The sequence below is a fragment of the Equus asinus genome, chromosome 21, assembly GCF_041296235.1.
Source record: "Equus asinus isolate D_3611 breed Donkey chromosome 21, EquAss-T2T_v2, whole genome shotgun sequence".
In the NCBI taxonomy this organism is placed as follows: Eukaryota; Metazoa; Chordata; class Mammalia; order Perissodactyla; family Equidae; genus Equus; species Equus asinus.
Genome location: NC_091810.1, coordinates 31,876,702 through 31,900,293, shown reverse-complemented (window position 1 = coordinate 31,900,293; position 23,592 = coordinate 31,876,702). Strand labels below are relative to the sequence as shown.

The 23,592-nt window shown below is 42.7% G+C and overlaps 1 protein-coding gene and 1 long non-coding RNA gene across 16 annotated transcripts in view; one reads left to right on the top strand and one right to left on the bottom strand.

Moving 5' to 3' along the window:
• Positions 1-2,649: 2,649 nt before the first annotated feature.
• Positions 2,650-19,991, bottom strand: LOC106827929 (uncharacterized). 2 transcript variants are annotated; one of them, XR_011496238.1, is made up of 4 exons: positions 19,729-19,991; positions 17,374-17,531; positions 3,126-3,239; positions 2,650-2,787 (listed from the first exon to the last, which is right to left on the bottom strand). It is a non-coding gene; the product is annotated as an uncharacterized lncRNA (long non-coding RNA). The 2 variants fall into 2 exon arrangements; XR_011496237.1 differs by having other exon boundaries at positions 2,651-2,787; positions 3,145-3,239; positions 19,729-19,864.
• The window catches only part of MITF (melanocyte inducing transcription factor), a 210,070-nt gene continuing 205,167 nt past the window's right edge, over positions 18,690-23,592 (top strand). For 3 of the 14 annotated variants that reach the window (XM_070492251.1, XM_044754341.2, XM_044754340.2), the window contains exon 1: positions 18,690-19,161. In XM_070492251.1, the coding sequence (XP_070348352.1) occupies positions 18,713-19,161 (449 nt within the window). In that variant the 5' untranslated portion in view covers positions 18,690-18,712. Of the gene's footprint in view, positions 19,162-19,305; positions 19,700-23,592 lie in introns of those variants that run through there. The other 11 variants (XM_014836094.3, XM_070492249.1, XM_070492250.1 and 8 more) reach the window with 11 other exon arrangements.

The following is a 23,592-nucleotide window of genomic DNA, read 5'->3' as shown; positions in this document are numbered from 1 at the left end:
ATCTCAAGGATATTTTAAATAGCATTGAAATAAATGTTTGCACATGACCTATCTTGGTGACGGATTCTGAATTTTGGAAAATATTTTATGTGTTGTTTTACTACCTTCCCATTCACTCTGATATATGATACTGCATGTGTGTGTTTTAATTGCATCTTGATTAAAATATCAAAGCTATTGAAAATCCAAAGTTGTTCTTACATTGTAAAAGCTAATTTTAGTTCATCTGTGCAGTGTCAGAAATTGTATCAACTTGTAGAGTGTTACGGTGGGACACAGGTTTTGCCATTCGATTCCTCATGGCAGAGAGGTAGATCTCAACAAGACCGGCCATTAACATCCTGCTATTGCTGGACACCAATTAGTAAAGTGAGCCAGACTTCTTCAACATCTGGAAGCCCTAAGGGAACTCCTCCTGAGCCTACTATTAACTCATCCTGACACTTGTTCCTTTGTTCATGCTTTGCCTCAAGTTCACTCATGGTGTATTTATTTTTAAACCAATCCTGGTACGAGCTATCACCTTACCGACAAACAAATAAAGGACCTACTGGATCTTAGGCTGAAAATATCCCTCAATCTCTGTGGAGACTGGAATTACATAGCCGTGAACTGTATTGTTTGTAACATAACTTGCTGCATTTCACACATTTGTCTCTGAGGTCACCCCTTGTTTGTAAAAATATTATCCTTCCTGCCATTTATAGGTGGGGTCATTACAGCCATATGGATGTAGGTGTAGCCTGTTTTGGAAGATCCTGATGAGGGCCCCCAACTCTCCACACTTCCCATCTCACCAGCAGTTCCTGAATATGGAGTCCAGTGGGAAACTCATGTCTCATCTTTTTCTCCTTTGAGTATGTCAGGTATGTAGAGTTGGATACTGGTAGGGTGTCTACCTGGCCCATGTTAACCCTCTACCTCTAAGAATTGCCCCTCTCCATACTCAGAGAGGATTGGATCTTAGGCAGCTATGTTTATACAGCTTGACTTCATCCACATTAATTGGACCAGAGTGGTCAGTTACATGACCCACTCAGGGCCATTAATTTTCTCTCTCCTTAGAATTTACAACTGAGAGACTACTACTCAGGGTGGTCTGGTGCCTTGAACCAAGGAGATGTTACCTGGGAGGACATAAGTAGCAATTTCAGCCAAGGGCACAAAATTCAAAAGGAATTACATGTAAAGAGAGGAAAGAACAAAGCAGATTTGGAGAGAAAAGCCAAAGAAAAAGAGGTGAAATTATTGCCTAGTGAATTCATTACCTATTGCTGTACAGCAAATTATCCAAAAGATATCAGCTTAAAATGTCCAACATTTCTTAGCTCACACAGTTTCTGAGAATCAGGAATCTGGGACCAGGTCAGCTGGGTATTTGTGGCTCAGGGTCTCTCATGAGTGTGCAGTCAAGATGTCGGCTGGGGCTGGAGAATGCACTTCCAAACTCACTATGTGGCTGTTGGCAGGAGGTTTCTGTTCATTGCCATATCACCCTCTCCACTGGGTTGCTTACATGACATGGCAGCTGACTCCCCCCAGAGCTGAGACAGAGAGAGAGAGAGAGAGAACACCCAAGAGGATGAAGGAGCTTAGTTCTCCTCCTCTTGAATGTGTGCCAGACTTAGTGACTCTTCCAAAGAAAAAACATTGAAAGGGAAAACTAGTGACTATATAGTAGAGAAATACGGCAGATACCAGGTAACCAACAATCAAGGTTTAACATCACCGGTGATCAGTCATGCTGATATTATATACTCCTGATATGATGTGATGAGAAGGGTATCTCGCCTTGTGGTATTCTTCTCCCAAACTCATGATCCCAGATTAGTTCTGAGACAAAGGCAGACAAAACCCAAACTTAGTGACATTCTACAAAATAACTGACAAAGACTCTTCAAAAGTTTTAAGGTCATTAAAAAAAAAAAGACTTTGAAACTGTCACAGAGCATAAGAGATTAAAGATACTTGATGAATAAGTGCAATGGGGCATCCTAGATTAGATCCTGGAACAAAAAAAGGAGAAAACTGGTGAAATCTGAATGAAGTCTACGGTTTAATTAATTGTATTGTACCTATGTTGATTTCTTAGTTTTGACAAATGTACCACGGCTATGTTAACATAGGGGAAGCTGGGTGAGTGGGGTATGGAAGTTCTCTGTACTATCCTTGCAACTTTTCTGTAAATCTATAATTATCCCAAAATTAAAATAAAATTTCAACTGAAAATAAAAAACCACCCCCAAATCAACCAACCAAACAAAACCAAAAACAATATGCAAAGTGACAAGCCTTGAGTGGGACTAGACCCCTTAGGAAGGAGGTCTAGATTAGACTTGTATGTGGGTGGTTGAGATAGTCCAAGAAGGCTTCTTGGAGAAAATAAGGGTCAGTTGCATAGAAAAGAGAGTGAAAAATGTAGCTGTAGTATCATTAGCATCATGAAATAGTCAAGTAACTTCTAATAGAATTGTATGGGCTCAACAAAATGGGGCAGAGGTGGTGGCGGTGCATGGGGTGAAAGAAAGAGTAGCACGAACAATGCTGGAGAAATTGTCCTGAGCTCTTCAGATAACATTGACACAGCTTAACTTTCTGTAGGAGATTGTATTAGTCTGCTCAGGCTGCCATAAAGAAATAGCATGGACTTGGTGGCTTAAACAACAAAAATTTATTTCTCCTAGTTCTGGAGGCTGCAAAGTCCAAGATCTGGGTGCCAGCATGGTTGGATTCTGATGAGGATTCTCTTCGTAGCTTGCAGATGGCCACCTTCTCACTGTGTCCTCACTTGGTGGAGAGAGATGAAGAGAGAGCTCTCTGGTATCTTCTCATAAGGGGACCAATTCCATCATGAGGCCCACACACTCATAACTTCATCTAAACTTAATTACCTCCCAAAAGCCCCATCTGCAAACATACAACCCATGGGGTTAGGGCATCTACATATGAAACGGGGGGGGGGGGGAGGGGGGAGGGGCATACAAACATCAGTTCATAACAGAGATCTTATGAGACAATGCTGTAATGCTGTATCCTCCAGCCCTGGGGTAGATATACCCTACGGTAGAGTTGGTATGCTGAGATTACAAAAATGCACACTGTATCCCTAACTCTCAGTGGCTTACATAAAGGTTTATTTCTCACTTATGCTCCATGTCCATCACGGGTTGAAGGGTGGCTATGTTCCTGCCATCCTCACTCAGGGACCAGGTCATAAGGAAGTCTCCACTCAGTGATTGCTGTAGACAAGGGAAGAGAATGTGAGAAATCACACACTGACTCTTAAAGGCTTCTGCCTGAATGTGGCATGCATTGCTTCCATTCACGTTTCGTTGGCCAAAGCAAGACACAAAGTGAGGTCTAACTTCAAGAGTGTGGGAAATTCAATCTTACCATGTGCTTGGAAGGAGGAAAATGGAATATTGGTGAATAGTCCTACTAATTACTGTAATAAGGAGTCCATGGCACAGTATCACCAGGGGTGTCATTGCCCTTCTGCCTCCTCATCCCTTTCCATTTCCTTCTTTTTACTCCCTTCCTTCTTATCTTTATACCTTTTTCATCCTTTGTTCTCTCTTTCTTTCCCTCCTTCCCATTCCTGAATTTAAATAATTACTTTCTAATCACAAAAATGATCTGTTTAAGTTGCGAAAAGTTCAAATAACACTGAAACATACAAAAAATTTGTCCATTTCTTCTCCTGCCAGAGATAACTACTCTTAACAGGTAGGGTGGGGAAGATAATTCCAGATCATTTTCTAGATAGTGCAATTATGAATATCACAGTACATTTCAAAATTGCCAAAGCAGGATCACACAATACACAGTATTTTGCAACCTGCTTTTTTATTTAACAGCATATCTTGGACACCTCTCCTTGTTTTTAAGTCAGGAAACAACCACCACAATGACAAAACATTAACAACAATCATTTATTGAACACCTCTGTTGTGGCCCTCACTGTTTTAAAGAGGGGGGACTCACCGTGAAACATGACAGCGTTTCTGCCCTTAAGATTTTATGTTTTATTGAGGAGAGATCTTTGTCTGATTCTGCTTCTGTCACTAATAGTTGTGAGTCCTTAGCCAGATATCTTAGCATTATTGGGCCTGTGTGTGCTTTTGCTTTTGTTTCAACTACAAAAATCAAGAGGTGGGCTGTATGTTCTCACTGTACCAATGGGTCTAATTCTAACTGCATTAAGATTTATTTTGTTACTGTTGCGAAAAACAGACACCGGCTCTCACTAACTGAAGCAAGAAGAAGGAATTAATTGGAAGAATATTGTGTAGCCAGGCATCAGAAGGAAAACGGGAATGATCAGGTCTGGGGGAGGGCAGGAACCAGGGGTCCTTGGTGGATCTCTGTAGCAGGAACTCCTGGGTTGATTTTGCAGGGGGCTGCTGTTGGATGACTCAGCTCCAAGAGCCTTCCCTCCTAGGGTTTCTCTGTAGGAGACTTTGCTTGCTGGGAGAGAGAAGCTTATTGGTCTAGCTTGGGTCAGCAGTTGACTCCTCTGACCAGAGGGAGTTGGGTACTGTTGATGGATAGCTGTACCAATACCACCTGCGATGGAGGTGGGGCAGTTCCCCAAAGGCAAAGGGAGGTGCCCTGAGGAGAAGGAGGAAAGAAGGAAGGAAGGCTGACTCAATCAAAAACAGAAGTTCACTGCCCTAATTTCTTCCTTTTTCCTCATTCTGTCCTGTCTCTCTCTTACTTTCTATTATGAATTTTCTCCATTTTCTGCCTTTCTTTTGCCTATCAGTGTCTTAGGTTTGGCAGCCAATGACAGGCTTTGTTTAATTGAGCTGGTGGGGTTTCAGTGTCCACGGGCTTCTGATCTCTTCTTTGATGCCTCTAAGAGAATGCCTTCGGGACAGATGGTTGAACTGCCGCACATTCATCCATTTTTTCAACATTTGGAGACTCAATGAGATCACAGTACTTCGTGCCTTTCACGTTTTTCTTAACAGCTAAATTGAAAACTCCATATTGAAATCTCCTAAATTTACTTGTGGCACCGTTTATAACAGTGAAAATTGGAAACAAACAAGATGTTCAAGAAGGGATGGGTTACATAATAGTTAGGTAAGCCACACCATCTCTTCTACAGCCATACCATCCAGCGACTCAACTCTTTTTTCCTTCTTTAATTATTACTTAATCCTCAGAGAATCTGAGGAGAGATATGGGCTCCCCCTCTAGAAAAATGTACATACATTTTGCATACAATTTCTCATAAATGTTTTGTAAAAGCTTACCTATAAATCCAGGAGTGGTTCATACTCACTTTATATACTCTTGATGTGGAATACTCTGTAGACTTAATCATGATGATGAGTATATTTTTAACATGAAAAGCTATTCAAAATATATTATATAAAGAAAAATTGGTTACAGAAGAAGAGAACATTGTGTGTTTGTGTGTGTGTGTGTGTGTTTGTGTGTGTGTGTGTGTAGTAACATTAGGAATAAGTTTGGGTGGCTGTCCCACCCAATACTGAAAGCATTTCTCTCTGGAGGGTCAATTAGAGACAATTTTTTTCTTTTTGTTTATTGTAGTATTTCCAATTCTTCTAAAATTAACACATATTACTCATGAAATTTTTTAAAAGAAGAATAAACAGTGATGAAGGAAATATATGCTTTAGTCACTTACTGTTCAGTTTTTTTATGCTGTCTGGTTTTCACAGCTCTTTGATTAATGGTAGAAACAAGTGCGAAGAGTGAATAAAAGAAGGTCCTATATCAAGCACTACAGAGAATTTTAAGGATTACATCTATAATTTATCATTTTTTCTCATCATACTCATTGCCATTCTTATCATTGATCCAAGGCAAATTAAAAAATCACCATTTTTCCCCTTGCTTTCAAAAACCATATGTATATGTTGTAACAAAATAGAACATTGCAAAACTGTGTGATCTTTGAAAGTGAAATTTCTTTATAATTCCTCCTTCAGTCTCAATAATAGCTGTTAATGGTTTAATCTATCTACACCACTACACACAAACACACACACACAGTTTGTTTCCTAAATGAAAACAGAATTCACTTACATTGTTTGCAATGTAATATTTTTTCTTTTTTTATCTTTTTTTTTTTTTTTGGTGAGGAAGATTGGCCCTGAGCTAACATCTGTTGCCAATCTTCCTCTTTTTTTTTCTCCCCAAAGCCCCAGTACATAGTTGTATATCCTAGTTGTAGGTCCTTCCAGTCCTTCTATGTGGGATGCTCCCTCAGCACAGCTTGATGAGCGGTGTGTAGGTCTGTGCCCAGGATCCAAACAGCAAACCCCAGGCCGCTGAAGCAGAGTGTGTGAACTGTGTCAGCCTCTGCGTTTTTTTCATGTAAAATTTATTTTGGACATTTTTCTATGTCTGCTTATAGTGCTCAGTCTTGTTGTTTTTAACACTTGCATAGAATTCTGCTGTAAGGATGCATCATAATTTATCTATAGCCCCCTGCCACGGACCCAGTTTTCCAAAATAATAAAAAATAATGGCAATGAAAATTCTTGTATATGCATCTTCACACCTTTGTGAGACTGTTTCTGTAGTAAAGATTCCTAGAACTGGAATCCTTATTCTTAATTTTTCACCAGGTAACTGATTTGCAGTCCAGTTTCTTAGTGAACCTGTATGTCCTCCTGAAGCAGTGGCAGCGTGCAAGTTGCTGAGCTGTCCAGCTAGTTGTGGACTGAAGGTGCTCAGGATTCCTGCTTGACTGAACAGCTTTAACACTAAGAAAGCAGGACTTCTGGGCAGCCAGCATGTTTGCTTGGGTTTCATCGTCAGTAGGGGAAACATATCCCCAGAGAGAGTGTACGTCTCCACCCAATCTTCTCTTCTAGTCTCTATTTGAGGGGCAGAGAAGTCCAGCGACTATTTGAGGCAACAGGAAGGACTAGGAAGGTTGTCACTTAGGGTGACTAGGTTGACAGTGAAAAGAGGCAAGTGTCATTCCAGAAACTTATTTTTTATTATTCAAGATGTTTGGATTATTAAAATACTAATGGTAAATATGGCCTCAAAGCTGTCAAATGCCGTTTATCCTCCCCTCCCACATTTGCAGAGGCCTGCTCCCAAATCAACAAGCACCCCTTCTCAAGCCCCATAGGGGAATAATTTTCCCTACAGACAGAAATGTTTATAAAAATCAAACCAAAATGTATCTGTACAATGGGATGCTAGACAGTACTAAAAATAAATAAACTAAAGCTACACACAGGAACATAGATGAACTTTTCAAACATGTTGAGTAACAGAGTCAAGATACAAAAGAATTCATACAATATAATTCCTGAATACTTATCTATTGTTGCATAACAAATTACTCCAAAGTTTCTTGGTAAATGCAACAGAAATCATTTATTATTGCTCAGGGTTTCTGTGGGAGTGGCTTGGAACAATTCTGGCTCAGAGTTGCTCATGAGGTTGCCATCAAATGCCTTATTGTGGACAGTTATCTGAAAGCTTGACTTGGGCTGGGGGATCCACTTCTGAGATGGCTCAGTCCCAAGACAGGCAAGTTGGTGCTGGCTGTTGGTGGGAGGCCTCAGTTCCTGTCACCTGGGCCTCTTCACAGGAGTGCTTGAGTTTCCTCAGGCTCCCCTCAGAGTGAACAATCTGAGAGAACGAGGCAGAAACGACAATAAACTTTTTTTTTTTTAAAGATTTTATTTTTTCCTTTTTCTCCCCAAAGCCCCCCCAGTACATAGTTGTATATTCTTCGTTGTGGGTCCTTCTAGTTGTGGTATGTGGGACGCTGCCTCAGCGTGGTTTGATGAGCAGTGTCATGTCTGCGCCCAGGATTCGAACCAACGAAACACTGGGCCGCCTGCAGCGGAGTGCGCGAACTTAACCACTCGGCCATGGGGCCAGCCCCACGACAATAAACTTTTATGACAGCCTTACAAGTTGGTCACACAGACCAGCCCTGATTCAGTGTAGGAAGAGACCTCCAGGAGAACAGGATCAGTGGGGGCCATCTTGGAGCTGGCTACCATAATGTCATTTATCTAAAGTCCAAAAATAGGCAAAAATAAACTATATTGCTTAGGGAGGTATACTTACGTGTTAAAATTATAGAAAAAGGAAATGATTACCACAAAACTGGTTACCTCTTGGAAGGAAGAAAGTGTGAGTGGACAAGGATCATTATTTGTAAGAGAATACATTTATGTTGTGCACTTTTCTGCAGTGTATTATATATCATAATTGCAAGAAAAGGTTCTTTTAAAAAAAATTAAACCAAAAGAGAATTAATAAGAGAAACAGAAAGTGTCCTTTTCTCTTTTATGCCTCAAACATAGATCAACGGAGTCCTACAGGCTAATTTAAAGTACAGTCAAAAGAGGAACAACAATAAAGGCGACATTAATACTAATAATATGACATTAGCCAACAGTCCTTCTGAGTTCCAGACGATATAAAGCAAAGTGCTTTACACTGTTTCCTTACTTGATCCTCACAACAACCAATGTGGGTCTATTACCCCATTTTTACAAAGAAGGAAATGGAATTAGAGGGATTTAGAATTTTTGCCGAAGGTCACACAGACAATAAGTGGTGGAGCCAGAGTTCGAAGCCCTGCCAGTGTGCCCTTCTGATGCAGAAAGGGAGGTCAGGCTATTGGTATACATTCTTTTGTTTTTTTTTTTGAGGAAAATTAGCCCTGAGCTAACTACTGCCAATCTTCCTCTTTTTGCTGAGGAAGACTGGCCCTGAGCTAACATCCATGCCCATCTTCCTCTATTTTATACGTGGGAGGCCTCCACAGCATGGCTTTTGCCAAGCAGTGCCATGTCCATACCTGGAATCCGAACCGGCGAACCCCGGGCTGCCGAGAAGCGGAACATGCGAACTTAACTGCTGCACCACCAGGCCGGCCCCTATTGGTGTACATTTTAACTCTCTTTATTTTTGCCTACATTGAACAAATTTTTAAATCCCTAAGCTGGATCAATTAATCTTTCTCAGTATGGAATTGGCACAAAGTAAGTACTAAACCGATATTTTTTAAATCAATAAAAAAAAATAAAGACAACTATTTTACAAAAATCTTGTATGGAGCATATCTTGTGTCAAGCACTGGTTTATGGTCTATGTGCTTTGCAGTATTAATTCCTTTACGGTTCTCTGACCATTCGCTGATGTCCACTCTAATTCATCTCCAAGAGGTAAGTCCCTGGAGACCTCCCCTTCTTCACTTCTCTGAGGTGGCCAGAAGTTCCCTCTTTTTCTAGCTGAACTTTGACCCTTAAGGCTTGATATTTTAGCATATCACTTTGGCAAATCAATTCAACAGTCGTACATTGAGTCCCTACTCCTACTGGGTTCTAGGGGGGAACAAAGATGAATATATTTCCATCTGTAATCTGACAAACGCGTCCTTGTCTTTTAAAATTTTCTGACAACTTTTTGTGTTAACATGGATGGGAACATCAAACCCCTTGAGGTTTACCCCCGTAACCTTCACGACAGGAAATGTGTGTGCATCTTGGTTTATTTCGGTGCCTGATTTTAGTTCCTTTAATAAGTGCTAAATATAATTCATTCAGTTATTTTCCAGCATGATTTTTCTCCAAATCACCCACTAGCAAGTCTGAACATGTTAGCTCGTTGTTCTAATGAAGAGATCTCAGCCTCCTTATCAGCGATGCCACTGGGACACAGGCTAAATTCTGTTCTGATAAATCAATTCAGACTAGGACAGAGCCCTATCCTATAGATAGATGGAGAAGGTATTTTTTCAATCAATATTTGCCTAATGTACAAATGGACACTGCAGAAAACCTAGCAAAAATCTCATTTTCATTTTCATTATCATTACAGAAAGGAAGAACGTGAATTTGCTAGAAAACATATTTTCGTTTACTTGATGGCTAATTCATTCATTTATTCAACAGACAGTTATTAAATATCTATTGTAGGCATGGTCCCAGCCCTCAAGGAGCTCACAGTCTGGGCAAAGATAGAGGTGTGTTGGGGGTGTGTGTGTGGTGGTGATGGTAGTGGGGGTAGGGGTGGTGGGGATGGTGGTAGATGTGTATACAAAGGCAAGCAGATAATTACAATACAGTATATTACAGATAGTCTGTTTGGGGAACTCAGGTGTGGCGACACTAAACCAATCTGTGGACCTGGTGAAGGTTGGAAGGGTCAAGTAAGGCTTCCTGGAGAAGGTAACACTTGAGCTAAGTCTTTAAGGGTACAGAAGTGTGTTGGGCAAAAGAGGAAGAGAAAAGCACTTCAGACAGGGAGAAACAGCTTGAATATTCCAGGAGCCTCAAGCAATTTGGAGGTTACTGGACCAACTTAACATGGAAGTCAGGGAGCGATCTGAGAGGAGGTGGAAAGAGGTATGAGGATGCAGAATGTGGAGAGCTGGGTATCCACCGTTAAAGATCCTGGTCTTTACTCCATAGCAATGGGGATCCCAAAAGGGTTCAACATAGGGAAAAGACAAGATGAAGTGTGTGTCCTAGAAAGATCCCAATTGGCAAAATTTCAAAAACATGCATGCTATTTGGCCTGGCAATTTAATTTCTAGGCAATTATTGTGGATGGGGCAAAAACTTAGCTAGCAGGATAGTAGTGAAATTATCTTTACCTGCAATACTGAAAAACTGAAAACAATCTAAAGGTCCAACAGCGCAGAGATGAAAAAAATAAATTTTAGTAAATTTATATAATGGAAAGTATATTTTGAAACGTTAAAATGGTGTTGTAGACAAGGAAAGCTACTCATAATACATGAATGGGAAAAGCAGATGACAAATCAGTATATTCAGTATGATCTCTTTTTGAATATTTCTTGAGATATATATATATATTCAGAGAGAGAGAACGACATATTTAGGTGTGAATATATTATGAGTATTTAAAAATTTTTTTCCTTTTACTTATCTACATTTTCTAATTTTTAAATAACAAATGTTATTACTGCTCTAAGAAGAAGATACATTATGATATTTTAAATATTTTACATAAAAGCCAGTAATCTCACTTTGGTAGCTGTTTAGAAGAAGACAGAGAAGCTGGAATGCCCACTTTGGAGTGTATATTCCTTCTTTTTGCTATACTATCTCACGGAATGGTTTGTGTTTTCCTTCTTACTCCAATTCCTCTGACCTCAGATACCGTGGAACAAGAATGAAAACCATCACCTTCGCCGATAGCTCCGCATTGGGTTTGGAGTCACAAAGTCCACACAGGGTCAAACCATCGTCCTTCATTGCCTTGGTAGCTGTGGAATGACAGCCACCTGCTGCCACTGCCCTGCCTTTGGGGTTCATGTGCTACAAAAGGTACTTCTTTGCTTTGAGTCTCTCCTTGACCAAACTTTAGTCAATCTCCTCTGAATCCTCTTCCCAACTAGGCCTTGACTTTTGGACTTCTATCTGCATTGCCCAGTTTTAGCAAAAAGCCTGTCAAGTCGGTTTAGCCAGCATCCCCCACTCTCCATATCTGACCACCTTCCTCATCCTCCACCCTCCCCTAGGTAATATCTGATTACTCTAGCCTACCTTCGGCAAGAATCCTGTTAGGTCAGGGTGGCAAAGAATTACAGTACTCCTTCAGTAATTTTTTACCCACTGACCACCTTCCATCCCTTCCTCCTCCCTACCCATATTCTGCTTCTTGGCTATAAATCTTCAACTTTTCCTTGTTATATTCAGAGTTCAGCCCAATTTCTCTCCTCTATTATAAGACCCCATTGCAGTAGTTCCTATACCTATCGCAATGGTCCCCCTGAATAAAGTTGGCCTTACCATTCTTTAACATGTCAGAATAGGTTTTTCTTTAATAGCTTTGAACAATGTAAGACCATCCTCTAACCCCCTGCTCAACTCTTAACCCTGCTGATTCTTCAATTGCTCCCCTGCAATCAACTTTTCTTGAGACTCATCAGATTTTTATTCCTAAAGTTATTTATTTATTTATTTTTTACTAGATTTTTTTTTATTGAGGTGATATTTGCTTATATCATTGTGCAAATTTCAGGGTACATTATTATATTTCAGTTTCTGTATAGACTGCGTCGTGTTCACCACCAACAGACTGGCTTTTATCCATCACCATGCATATGTGCCCTTTTACCTCTTTCACCCTTCCCACATCCCCTTCCCCTCTGGTAACCCCCAATCTGTTCTCTTTATCTATGTGTTTGTTTATCTTCCACAGATGAGTGAAATAATAAGGTATTTGTCTTTCTCTGTCTGGCTTATTTCACTTAGCATAATACCCTCAAGGTCCATCCATGTTATCGCAAATGGCATGATTTTGTCTTTTTTATGGCTGAGTAGTATTCTGATATATATATATATATATACACACAACATCTTCTTTATCCATTCGTCTGCTAATGGGCACTTGGGTTGCTTCCACGTCTTGCCTATTGTGAATAATGCTGCAATGAACATAGGGATGCATAAATCTTTGAATTGTTGATTTCATGTTCTTTGGTCATTTAAATCACCCTCCAGATCACAGCCAGCTCTTTCCTAATCCCTTTATGTTGCCTCTTTTTTTTTTTTTTTAAAGATTTTATTATTTTTTTCCTTTTTCTCCCCAAAGCACCCCGGTACATAGTTGCATATTTTTTTTAGTTGTGGGTCATTTCAGTTGTGGCATGTGGGATGCCACCTCAGCATGGTTTGATGAGCAGTGCCATGTCTCTGCCCAGGATCCGAACTGGTGAAACCCTGGGCTATCGAAGTAGAGCGAGCAAACTTAACCACTTGGCCATGGGGCCAGCCCCCTATGTTGTCTCTTATATTCAGATCCAAGCTTCATAAATTTTGCATTGGATTATTTATTAATCATTTCGGTACCCTTCTTTTTGTGTGCTTCCTCTCAGCCTGGCTTGATATTGTCCCTTAAAGTAGTGGTTCTAAAATTTCCACATGCATAAGAACTAGCTGGGGAGCTTGCTAAAAATGCAGATTCTCATTCCCCACCCCTTGGATATTCTGATTTAGAAGTTCTGGTTCTGAGCTTGGAAATCTGCATTTTTGTTGGCACCCCAAGTAATTCTGACGAACATGGTTCATGAACAACACACCGAGAAGAGCACACCACTTTCCTCTCCTGGTCTACACAACATAGCATTTTCCCTCCTCCCTTTACCCCTCTCCAGTGCTCTAGAAAATTGCATTATACAGCACTTGTAAGAACAATATATTTAGAAGACCAAGATCCATTGACTCCTGGAGGAGCAAGAGATGATCACAGGGTGGTCCGTGACACGTCTGAAGATGCAAATGGCATTCTGAGTATGCCCGTTTTTCTGACAAAAAGCTCTACAACTTTCATCAGATTCTCAAAGAAATCTACTACCCAAAAAGTTAAAGAATGCTACACAGCCACTAAGCAGATGCATGGCTTGAAAATTAATAACCTTCCCACTTGATATGTTTCATGTCTGAACTTTGTCTGGGTTGCTTACATTGTTTTCTTGAGGCAGGCCCATGCCTGGGAATATATTCCACTGTCTTGGTACATATAGGAAGAACATATGCTGGCAAGATGGTGCAGAGAGAACTTTCCTGTTGACCACCTGCTTCTCCCACCCCATCATCCTTTTCCCTTATTATTTTTCTGTTATTTACATTGTTCTTCATCTGAGCCTGTCTCACCTTCATTTTTTTTTTAAAGTTTGGCATCTGAGCTGACATCTGTTGCCAATCTTCTTTTCTCCTTCTCCTTCTTCTTCCCTATGCCCCCCAGTACATAGTTGTATATTCTAGTTGTAGGTCCTTCTGGTTGTGCTACGTGGGACGCTGCCTCAGCATGGCCTGATGAGCTGTGCCATGTCTGTGCCCAGGATCTGAACTGGCGAAACCCTGGGCCACTGAAGCAGAGCGCATGAACCTAACCACTCGGCCATGGGGCTGGCCCTTCACCTTTTTAGGTAACTGAATACCCTCATTGTTGTTCAATCCTGTGCTTATTAGAATAATTTCAAATAAGAGAAACAAAAGTTAAATTAGATTATGTTTAAAAAAAGGAGCACGGGAAGCTTGTGGGTTTCTGTAAACATAATTGAATTTATTGCTGCCAGGGAGACTACAAAATAGTTTTTATTGTAAGTCTCCACAATAGTGAGAGAAAGAGGGTACTGAATGGCTTTGGGTAGCTAGAGTCCCTTGCTGTTAGAGTTTGGGCACAAAACCTCGATCATCTATGCACCCGATAGATGGCCCCTGGGATCCCCTCTTCATTAATGAATTGTGCCCTAGGAGTAGATACCGCTTCTAAAAAAAGGTGATACAAGTCAATAGCTCCATGCATTTCAACCAAGGACAGCATCCAGTGTCCAGTGTCAGGGATGCAAGCTGTGATGTTTAGTGACACAGAGGGGGTGCTGGTGGTGCCTTCACTAGTCCAGTTCTATTGCATAGATTCTGGAGTTGTTCCTACTCGTGTAGCTTCTGTGCCAAGTTCTGCTGCCCTTCCTGAGGGTCTGTTGCTACTCAGTACACTGTCAATAAGAAGTTCTTTTCTGTTTGAATCAATTGCAGTCAGTTTCTGTTGAGTCTTTCCTCCAAACGTCCTGTGTGCAACACTGCTTCCATATCTTCCTCACGTCCATTTTCTCTCTTGAATAACATGCATTTTAATCTAGTTTGATCAAAACTTGTACCCCATTTAAAACAAAGCATTATGATAGTATCTCTTTTTCTCTCTCACTTTTTTTTTGTTTTATTTTTCATCACGGAAATTTTCAAATATACACAAAAGCAGAGAGAGTAGTACAGTAAACTTCTATAACACATTAGCCAGTTTCAACATTTTATCATTCATGCTTCATCCTTCCTTTCCCAGACTTTTCTGAGGACAGAGACAGGAGATGGAGTATTTTATGGCAACTCCCAGACATCATATCATCTCACCCGTAAATACTTTATAGGTATGTCTAACTAACACATAGGAACTCAAAACAGGATAAGCAGAATACCACTACCACACCCAATAAAATAATTCTTTAATATCATCCAATTCTAGCCCATGTTCAAACTCTCCCAGTTTTCTCCAAAATGAATTTTCACAAGGTTTGTTTGAATTAGGTTCCAGATAGTCTACACAAGAGTGATAGGTCTTCTTTTTCAATTCATTTTTTAATTGAGATGTAATTAACATATCTAACGTCTCTTAAACCTTTAAAAATCTATAGCAGTTCCTCCTTCCCCTTTATTTCATGCTCTTTAGTTTTTGAAGAATTTCTCAATATCTCGTAGAATTTCTCAATTTCTGGGTTTGTCTGATTGCATCTTTGTGGTATTATTAACTTGTTCCTCTCTCATTTTTTTTTTCTGTCAATTAGTAGTTAGATCTAGGGGCTTGGTTAGATTCAGTTTTCACATTTTACACCCTAGATTTTTCCTTTCTTTTTTTAAATTTTTTTGAAGATTAGCTTAGTCACATCTCCCCCAAGAATCCTTCATCCCTGTCCCTGGCCTCAGTCGTTGCTCCTTTCTCAGACATTTGTAGCGTGTACCTCTCTGTCACTCTATTTATCCATTAAATCATTTTCATTCCTATTCCTAAAAAGGCAGGGACCATGTCCTGAGTGCAGGGAATATACATGGCTCATCACTGCTATTTCCCCCATATCTAGCACACAATGTGGCTGGCACAGACTAGTTGCTCCATAAATAGTCGCTGAGCTAAATGGATATGAAAGTACACGCATACATCAATTATCTGCTGCTTAGCATTTGCTGACTTATGTGTGGTTTCTCACTGTGTTACAAGCCTTGACTCAACTCCTGGACTGTGAGCCTCTTGAGGGCAGGAAGGAAGTGAGATACATTCTTGTAGTCTGGGTACCTAATACACGCCATGTTCATAACTAGACCACGTTCAATGCATATTAAAATGGGACCATTGTCCATCTATCCTTGATGGATTTTTATGAGCTCAAAAAGAGGTGCATGTGACAAGCATGTGTAAAAAAGTAAACTATTACCTAAATATAGGTCATATTATTAATGATAATAATTATAATTTTTAGCAATTGCTTTTGTGCTTTTAATAGGCATAGTCCTGGGTTGAAATGTGTGGAGCTCTTGACTTTTATTACTTTTATTTAGAAGAGGTATCTGCTCCTAGGGTTCAATTCAGTAATGAAGAGGGATTACAGAGTCCATCTATCAGGGGGCCAACTTTTTGTTACGTGGATTAACAGTATGGCAGTCCATAGAAAATTGCCTGTTTAAAGGAGTGGAAGGTTCTTAGGGTGATTACTCAAATCACTTTTGGTTGCAAGTGACAAAAGCCTAAACCAAAGAGTTCCAGCAAAAACCAAAAATTTTCTTTTTGGAAAGTCCAAGGATATCTGCCTTCAGGTATGGTTGGAACAGGGAACGGGAACAATGTTATGGTAGTTTTCTACTTCTCAGTTTTGCTTGTTGCTGCTTCTCTTTGACTGCTGATCTTACCTCAGTCTGTCTTGTTTTTGATCAGCTTGGTTGTATGGCCATACATAGTTAGTTTTAGGTTTCCTTCCTTCTGACACTTTGCTTCCAAAAACCAGACAGTCTTCCCTAGTAGCCCTTGCAGAAAAGTCCCTAGGAAGACTTCTAGTCATGTTAGGGACCTGCGTTCATCCGTAAAGGAATCACTGTGGCTAAGGAAATGGGCCCAGTGATTGGTCAGGATTAGGTCACATATCCACTCCCACTGGGTCGCTGATGGCACTGTAGTTGATAACCTTGCCATATGTAATGTAAGTTTTCCTGAGGCAAGAGTAGGATGAGACCCGAAGAAAAAATGCAGGGGAAAAAAATAGCAGCTATCTGTGTGTACTTCAGGGCATCCTCATGGCAGAGCTCTGCACCCTAGGGATACCTCTGGAAGGTGCCCTTAGTTGGAGATAAGTTCAGAGGTCTTAGCTTTCTTGATGGTTTTTTCCCCTTCAAGTTTGGTCCTTTAGGTCTAACAGGTCACTGTTTGATATAATGAATGATGAAATAGACTGTTTCATTACACTTCTAAAGAGGTTACCAACTGCAGTTCTAACGTGAAGTACTTGATAGCCTTTAAAGGTCAACATGTGAAAATTTTGCACAGAATCTTGTTTATATCTATATTTTCTGGGAGAAGGTCCATCACTTTGCTCAGATTAAAAAGCTCCTGGTAAACCAAAAGATTATGCAGATTCTAGAGTTCATAGAGATGGGGGTACCACTGATATTTGGACAAGAGTCTGTCCTTGCATAGCATCTCCGGCCCGTACCCCTTAAATGCCTGTAAGACCCCCGAGTTATGATGATGATCAACCCCTCCTCCCATATTCCAAGCACCTACAATTGAGAACTAAGATGAAACTAGGAGTCTAGACTGAATGTTCCCGTCATGTCTTACCTTTCCTCTTCCTTCTGGCAGAAGGTAACACTTCTTTCCTTTAACGTCTGATTTCCAGCAGTCCTTTGATTGAGGAATGTGGGATCCCACATTCGTGAGCACAAATCCCTGTTTGCCTCAGGAGTGTTCAGGCTCCATCACAGTTTCATGGTATGGACCTAATGTGAAACGAAAATGTTTCATTGTGAGGAAAAAAGTGCTAATGGCCATGTCTGAGTGATGCTCAATCATTAATCCAACCTCCTTAGAGTTTTCTCCCAGGATGATCATTTAATTGATGACTTCTGAAGGGACAAACTCATAGATGAAAAGTTGTCGGCAAGGAATATCTTCAAGATCTAATAAATAAAAGAATGACCATTGAGCAGCCTTTTTATAGATTACAAATCACTTTCTCTTGCATTTGACCTTGCAACATCTTCTAAAACAGGTTTGCCAATCTCTTCTTTTAGAGATGAGGAAATCGAGGCTTCTAGGAATCAAGTGACATGCTCACGATTACACAGCGCTTTAGAGAAGGACTCGGGATTTCAACTCTGGGTCTTGTAACTTTAAACACCACCCTCTAACTCTCTACTGCCTCCCTAATGCCTCAAGTCTCTTTTAAAAGAAGGAACACATCCTACTGGAACTAATCAGAGGGAAAGACTGGAAGTACAAATGAGCCATACCAGAGCCTGTTATTTTGGTACCTAAGTGAGTGCCGAGAAGCTCAGGCAAATGTTGACACTTGTACAGTTTATGTACCGCACAACTCCACTCCTGAAATGTTAGGACAATCTCGTTTGAACTCCCGGCCAACTGAGAAATTAAAAGCAGACAGTGACGACGCTGTTTCGTAACTTTGTGCCTTTTTAAATTCATCAAACCTTTCTTGTGCTGCTTTAGATTAGAAGTGGCTAATTGGATAAAGGGGAAAGAGCCACTCAGCTGGGTGAATAACATATTACAAGTCCAGTCTGAGTTAGTTATAGAAAAGAAACGCACAAGAACATTCTACGATAATATTCTAATGACAAAGTGAAGGAAAGTTCCTCCACTGTGTTCCAATCCGAGGACAAGCTGATATGTCGCAGCAGCGCTGGGAAGCATGCAGGCTGATAGGAAGTCCTTTTATTTTAAGGGAGCCTTGAAGGCTAAAACTTTCTAGTGCCAAAACCCTGCACTATGTTTTTTTTTTTAAATAACGACTTGGCGCGCCCTCGCAAATGTCTGAGGTGGGCGGAGGGGTGACGATAGGAGAGCAGGGCTGAGTCCTTCTTATTAATATTAAATAGCCAAGTCCATACCCTTGAAGCAAGCCGGGAGAGAGGAGCGAGAGGAGCTGCTGACATTGACAATGAATCCGAACAGGAGTTGCACTAGCGGTGTCCACCACGTTGCTTCAACCCCCGCCTGGCCTTCTGGGAGCTGTAGTTTTCGCAGGAGCTGCTCCCCCGGCGAGCCGGGAATGCCCCGCCCGGATCGAACTACAGATCCCAGGCAGCGCGCGGCCGCCGGCCCCTCCCGCCCGGGTGCGAGTGTAAACTCACCGCGCTGGGGCTGGCGGCCGCGCGCGGGCGAGGGGCTGAGCTCGGCACTGCGCGGGGGCGCACCGCTCGGGGGACCCAGGCCTGACCACCTTCCCTCCGCCCCCGGGCTCTGTTCGCACTTTCCAGCAGTAGAAGGCCGGGAAGCGGGAGCCATGCAGTCGGAATCGGGGATCGTGCCGGATTTCGAAGTCGGGGAGGAGTTTCACGAAGAGCCCAAAACCTATTACGAACTCAAAAGTCAACCCCTGAAGAGCAGGTGAGTGGTGACAGCTGGAGGGAGGCGCGGCGGACGGCCGGGGGACCCCGCGCCTCGCACCTTGGGGCGTGGAAAGCCGGTTGGCCGGGCTCTGGGACAAGGACCCCGTGCCCTTGCCCCGGGGCAGAGGGCGAACTGCCCCCCGCAGCTGGGGGCCGCGCCCGCCTGGCTGGTGCGCCTCTGGAGGGCTCCGCCCAAGCGCGTTCGGGGGCGCAGCGGGCAGCCCGGGACGGCCCGCCCAGGCGAGGGGACCCTCTGTTTGGGATACCAGCTGCTGAGACCGGGTGGGGGCTGGGGAGCGACCCGGCGCGGAGGTGGGGAGGAGCAGCGCCGAGCCGGGACGCTGCCCCGGTGGAAAGCAGGAAAAGAAGAGTTTCTAATGAACCCCTTTTCTGAAGATCCCAGCGGGCTGATCACTTGGAGAGGGAGAGCTTGGGGTGGATTGAGGCGCAACGTTCAAGGGAAGCGATTAGCTTGTCTGTTGTCGCCTCTTAGGAGTCCGATCCCTCTGGGAAAACCCGCCCCTGGCCGCCTCCAGGTGAGGTTTCCCGGCGCCCCGCCTCTCACCTTCGCGAAGGCTGCACCCGGGCACGGGCGGGGCCGGGGGCGGCGAGTGGGCGTGCCTCCTGGTGCAGGTTGAACTCCCCCGGCGATGGCGTCCCATTCAAATCCAGGCCTTCACGGGAGGGGAAAAAGCTTTGGGACTGGAGGGTTTCGGGCGTGTCTCCTGTTTGGCAGCGACACGTGTTTAGTTCGCTGGGGACTTCAAAAACTTTTTGGGGAAGGAGTGAAGACACTCGCGGGTCTGGCGCCCCACCACCTCTAGTGCCCACTTCCTATGTTACCTTCACTCCCACTTATCTTTCGGAGTGGGTTGGGGATCTTCCTTTGTGTTCTGTGGCCACTCCGGACATTCCCAATGTTTACTAAGAGGGAGATGGTCATTTGAGGCTGTAGTAGTAGAGAAGGATGTATTTCCACCCCTCTCAGTTGTGAGATAAGATAAGGCTGTCAGTGGAAGGCTCAGCAGTGCTTCTGCACCCATCTCCAACCTTCCTGCCTGCCCCTGGCCGTGGGTAGGGCCTGGGTGAATGGGCCTGGCCGGCAGAGGGGCAGTGGGTCCAGAAATCAGGGCGAATGAAGAGGGGCAGCTGAATCAGGAGTCAGGCGGTGTGATCTTTGCTTCTGGGGGCCAGGGGCTGGTACTTGCTTCAACTGAAAGCGTGTTTCCTTCAGGCCTGTGTCAAGACTGAATCCAAGTTGGGGAAGAAAATCTGGGAACAGCACACCCACCTTTGGGGTTGCTGAAGCAGCCACTTGGCTGATGCTTCACCCAGATTGGAAGGAAACCTCCTATGCAGTTAGATGCATAAAACTCGCCTTTAGTTGGTGGTTTCTCTTCATAATGGCTGTTTTGTGTGTGAGCATAGCTTGTGTGTGTTGGGGGTTGGGGGTTTTGAGTAATATTGTGTAAAGGGTATTGTTGGTTATGCTCATTGGGGCTTTATCTGCCTTCGCCTGAAGGGACCAGTGTTTTACCGAGCAGTCTCTGCTTTTGCTTCTATAAGCAAATGCTTACATGACCAGAATGAGGGAGTGAGTGTGCGTGTGTGTGTCGTCCTGAAAGAAATGAATTAACCGGACTGTTTAGAACATTTTTGATGGTAGCTGATACATAAATTAAATGACTTTAAGAGAGTGAGGAAAATACCATCTGGAAAAACCTAAACGAGTGCCATGAAACTCATGTTGAAGGATTTGGGCCTGCTCTTTTTCAGAGTGGGCACAAAATTGCTTGCAAGGGTGAACGTCCCCCGTAGCTAGCTAGCAATGTGTAAGGAAAAATGTAGGTACGTGGGAAGCAGTGGCTTCACACCTTGAAGCTGAGACAGGTGCAGGACAGAACCGGTATGGAGAGAAAGGCTAAATTAAAAAAGTTGTTGTCAAACTTGTCTGTGGAGCAGACACATGCTTTTTGAAATAAACCAGTTAAATAAAATCTGTGGATAAGTGTATGGGGTTGGCAAAATTCCCCTATACTGTTTTCCACAGTTGTCTCACGTATTGTCATCGACATCTGTTGTGTGACTTTAAAAGGGCCACCATTGTTCAGGGCCTCCTCATGGCTTTTTGTCATAAGTCTTGGCTGGGGCACCTCCCTTCTTGTAAGTTTTGGATGGAAAAAGTTGAAATTGAAAGCTTACAGCTGCTGTAGCCATTTCATCTATCAGTTGTGTTCTTGGATTGTATCTTCGAGTTGACAGTATGTCCAGAGTCTTCCTACTTCTCACCAACTCGTCTTTGGTCCAGGCCACCACCAGCCTCGCCTGGGTTATTGCAGTAGTCTCTTAACTGGTCTCCTGCCTTCCACCCTAACCATTTTTTAATGGATTTTTAATGCAGCAGCCACAATGTTTCTGTTAAAATTGGTTCTCAATCAGGGAGCAATTTTGCCCCCGAGGGGTCATTTGGCAATGTCTGGAGACATTTTTGGTTGTCACAACCGAAGGGGGTTGCTACTGGCCTTTGCTAAACATTCTGTAATGCACAGGACAGCCCCCACAGCAAAGAATTATCTGGCCCCAAATTGTCACTGCTGAGGTTGAGAAACCCTGGGTTAAAACGTGTCACATCATGTCCTTCTCTACTGAAAACCCTCCAGTGGCTCCTAGTTTCAGTAAAACTCAAGATCCTTCAGATGGCACAAGGCAGCCTCTCTGGTCAAGCTCTCTGTCAGCTCTGATTTTCTCTCTTGCTGCCACTCTCCTAGCTCCCTCTGCTCCAGCCAGGTTGATCTCCTTGCTGTTCCTGGAACACTCCAGAACCCTCCACCTCAGGGCCTTTGTATGTTGTACTTGCTGGTCCCTCTGCCTGGATGGTCCTTTGCCCAGAGAGCCACAGTGCTCACTCCCCCTCCAACTTCAGGTCTTCCTTAAATGTGACTTCCATCAAGCCCACCCTGACCATGCTATTTACAATTGTTGTCCCTTCAAACTCTCATCTTCCTTGCCCTGCTCTGTCTTTTCTGTAGTGCTCAGATTATATAACCTACTCTATAATTTTCTAATATGTTAGGTTTATTATATCTTTCTCCACACAAGACTGCAAGCTCCAAGGGAGCAAGGATTTCTGCCTGGTCCTTGTTTATTGTGTCCTCAGAGCCTAGGACAGTTTCTCAACCTTGTGCTCTTGACTTTTTGGGCTGGATAATTCTTTGCTGTGGGCACTGACCTGGGCATTGCAGGATGTTTAGCAGCATCCCTGGCCTTTACCTACTAGAGGCCAGCAGCCCCCTTTCCCCAGTTGTGCAACCAAAAATGTCTCCAGACATGTTCAAATGTCCATGGGGGGCAGAATCACCCCTGTTTCAGAGTGACTGACCTAGAACAATGCCTGGCACAATAATGATTTGTTATGTAAATATGTGTTGCTTTCTCCCTTCGTACCCCCCTCAGCTTGAGGTTTTTGGTTTTGGTTTTTGCATTCAACATTGCCTTTCTTTAAAAATAGGTATCCGCCAGGGTCTTGCCAAAGAGGAGTTGTATATTCTTCCTTTGGGCTAAGCTCACATCTGCAAGTGTTTCATGAGGAAAGACATATTTTATTCCTAACCCAGATTCCCTTGCCTTTAGGAATGTGAAGCTGCTCAATTTAGATTATGCGAGCCCCTTTTGGTTATATTGACTGGCACAACTGTGTTGTAGGAAGACACACACTACCAGAAAAGGTTCTGTGAAGCATTGTTTGCAGATTGGTTCTCCCAATAACGTTTTTGAAACCTTGGTGTGTTTCCCTGGGAGTGAGCTCTGAATGGTGGGTGCAGGGGAAAAGTGCCAAATATCAAGGGTGAACCCAGAGTTCACACGTCGGCACAGTCACGTCAGGGAAACAGATGTGGAGCTGTTGAATGAGCTCCCAGCAGTGAAGGAACTCTCTCTAGGTCTTTGGGACCGGAAAAAAACCATTTTAAAACATGGCAGCATCTTTTAGAGCCCTCGTCCTTTTGTTTAGTTTACTCTGTGCTAAATTCTGTGGCTTTGTAGTTGCTGGTGCCCTTTTCCTGGACAGACTTCAAAATTGGCTTAATCTAATTCCAGTTTCTTCTCTGCTCGAATTTTTAGTAATGTTTTACATGACTGTTATTTAACTTCCTGCAAATTAGAAATGGGAACGAAAATGAGTATTAGGTTTGTAATGGCAGGACAGGATACGGCAGTGGTTCCCAAAAGCTGATTCATAGAGAGATGTGTGAAGTTTTCACAGGTTTGTGGTGAACTGAGAAAGACAAAGATTGTCATGTCACATGCACACTCTCACGCACACTCGCACACACGTATTTCGGTATAAAGCCACTGCCATTTCTTGGATTTATGCTGAGATTTTCCCTCCTGTATTCCTATTAAAAATACCATTTGTTTTATGAAATGATAA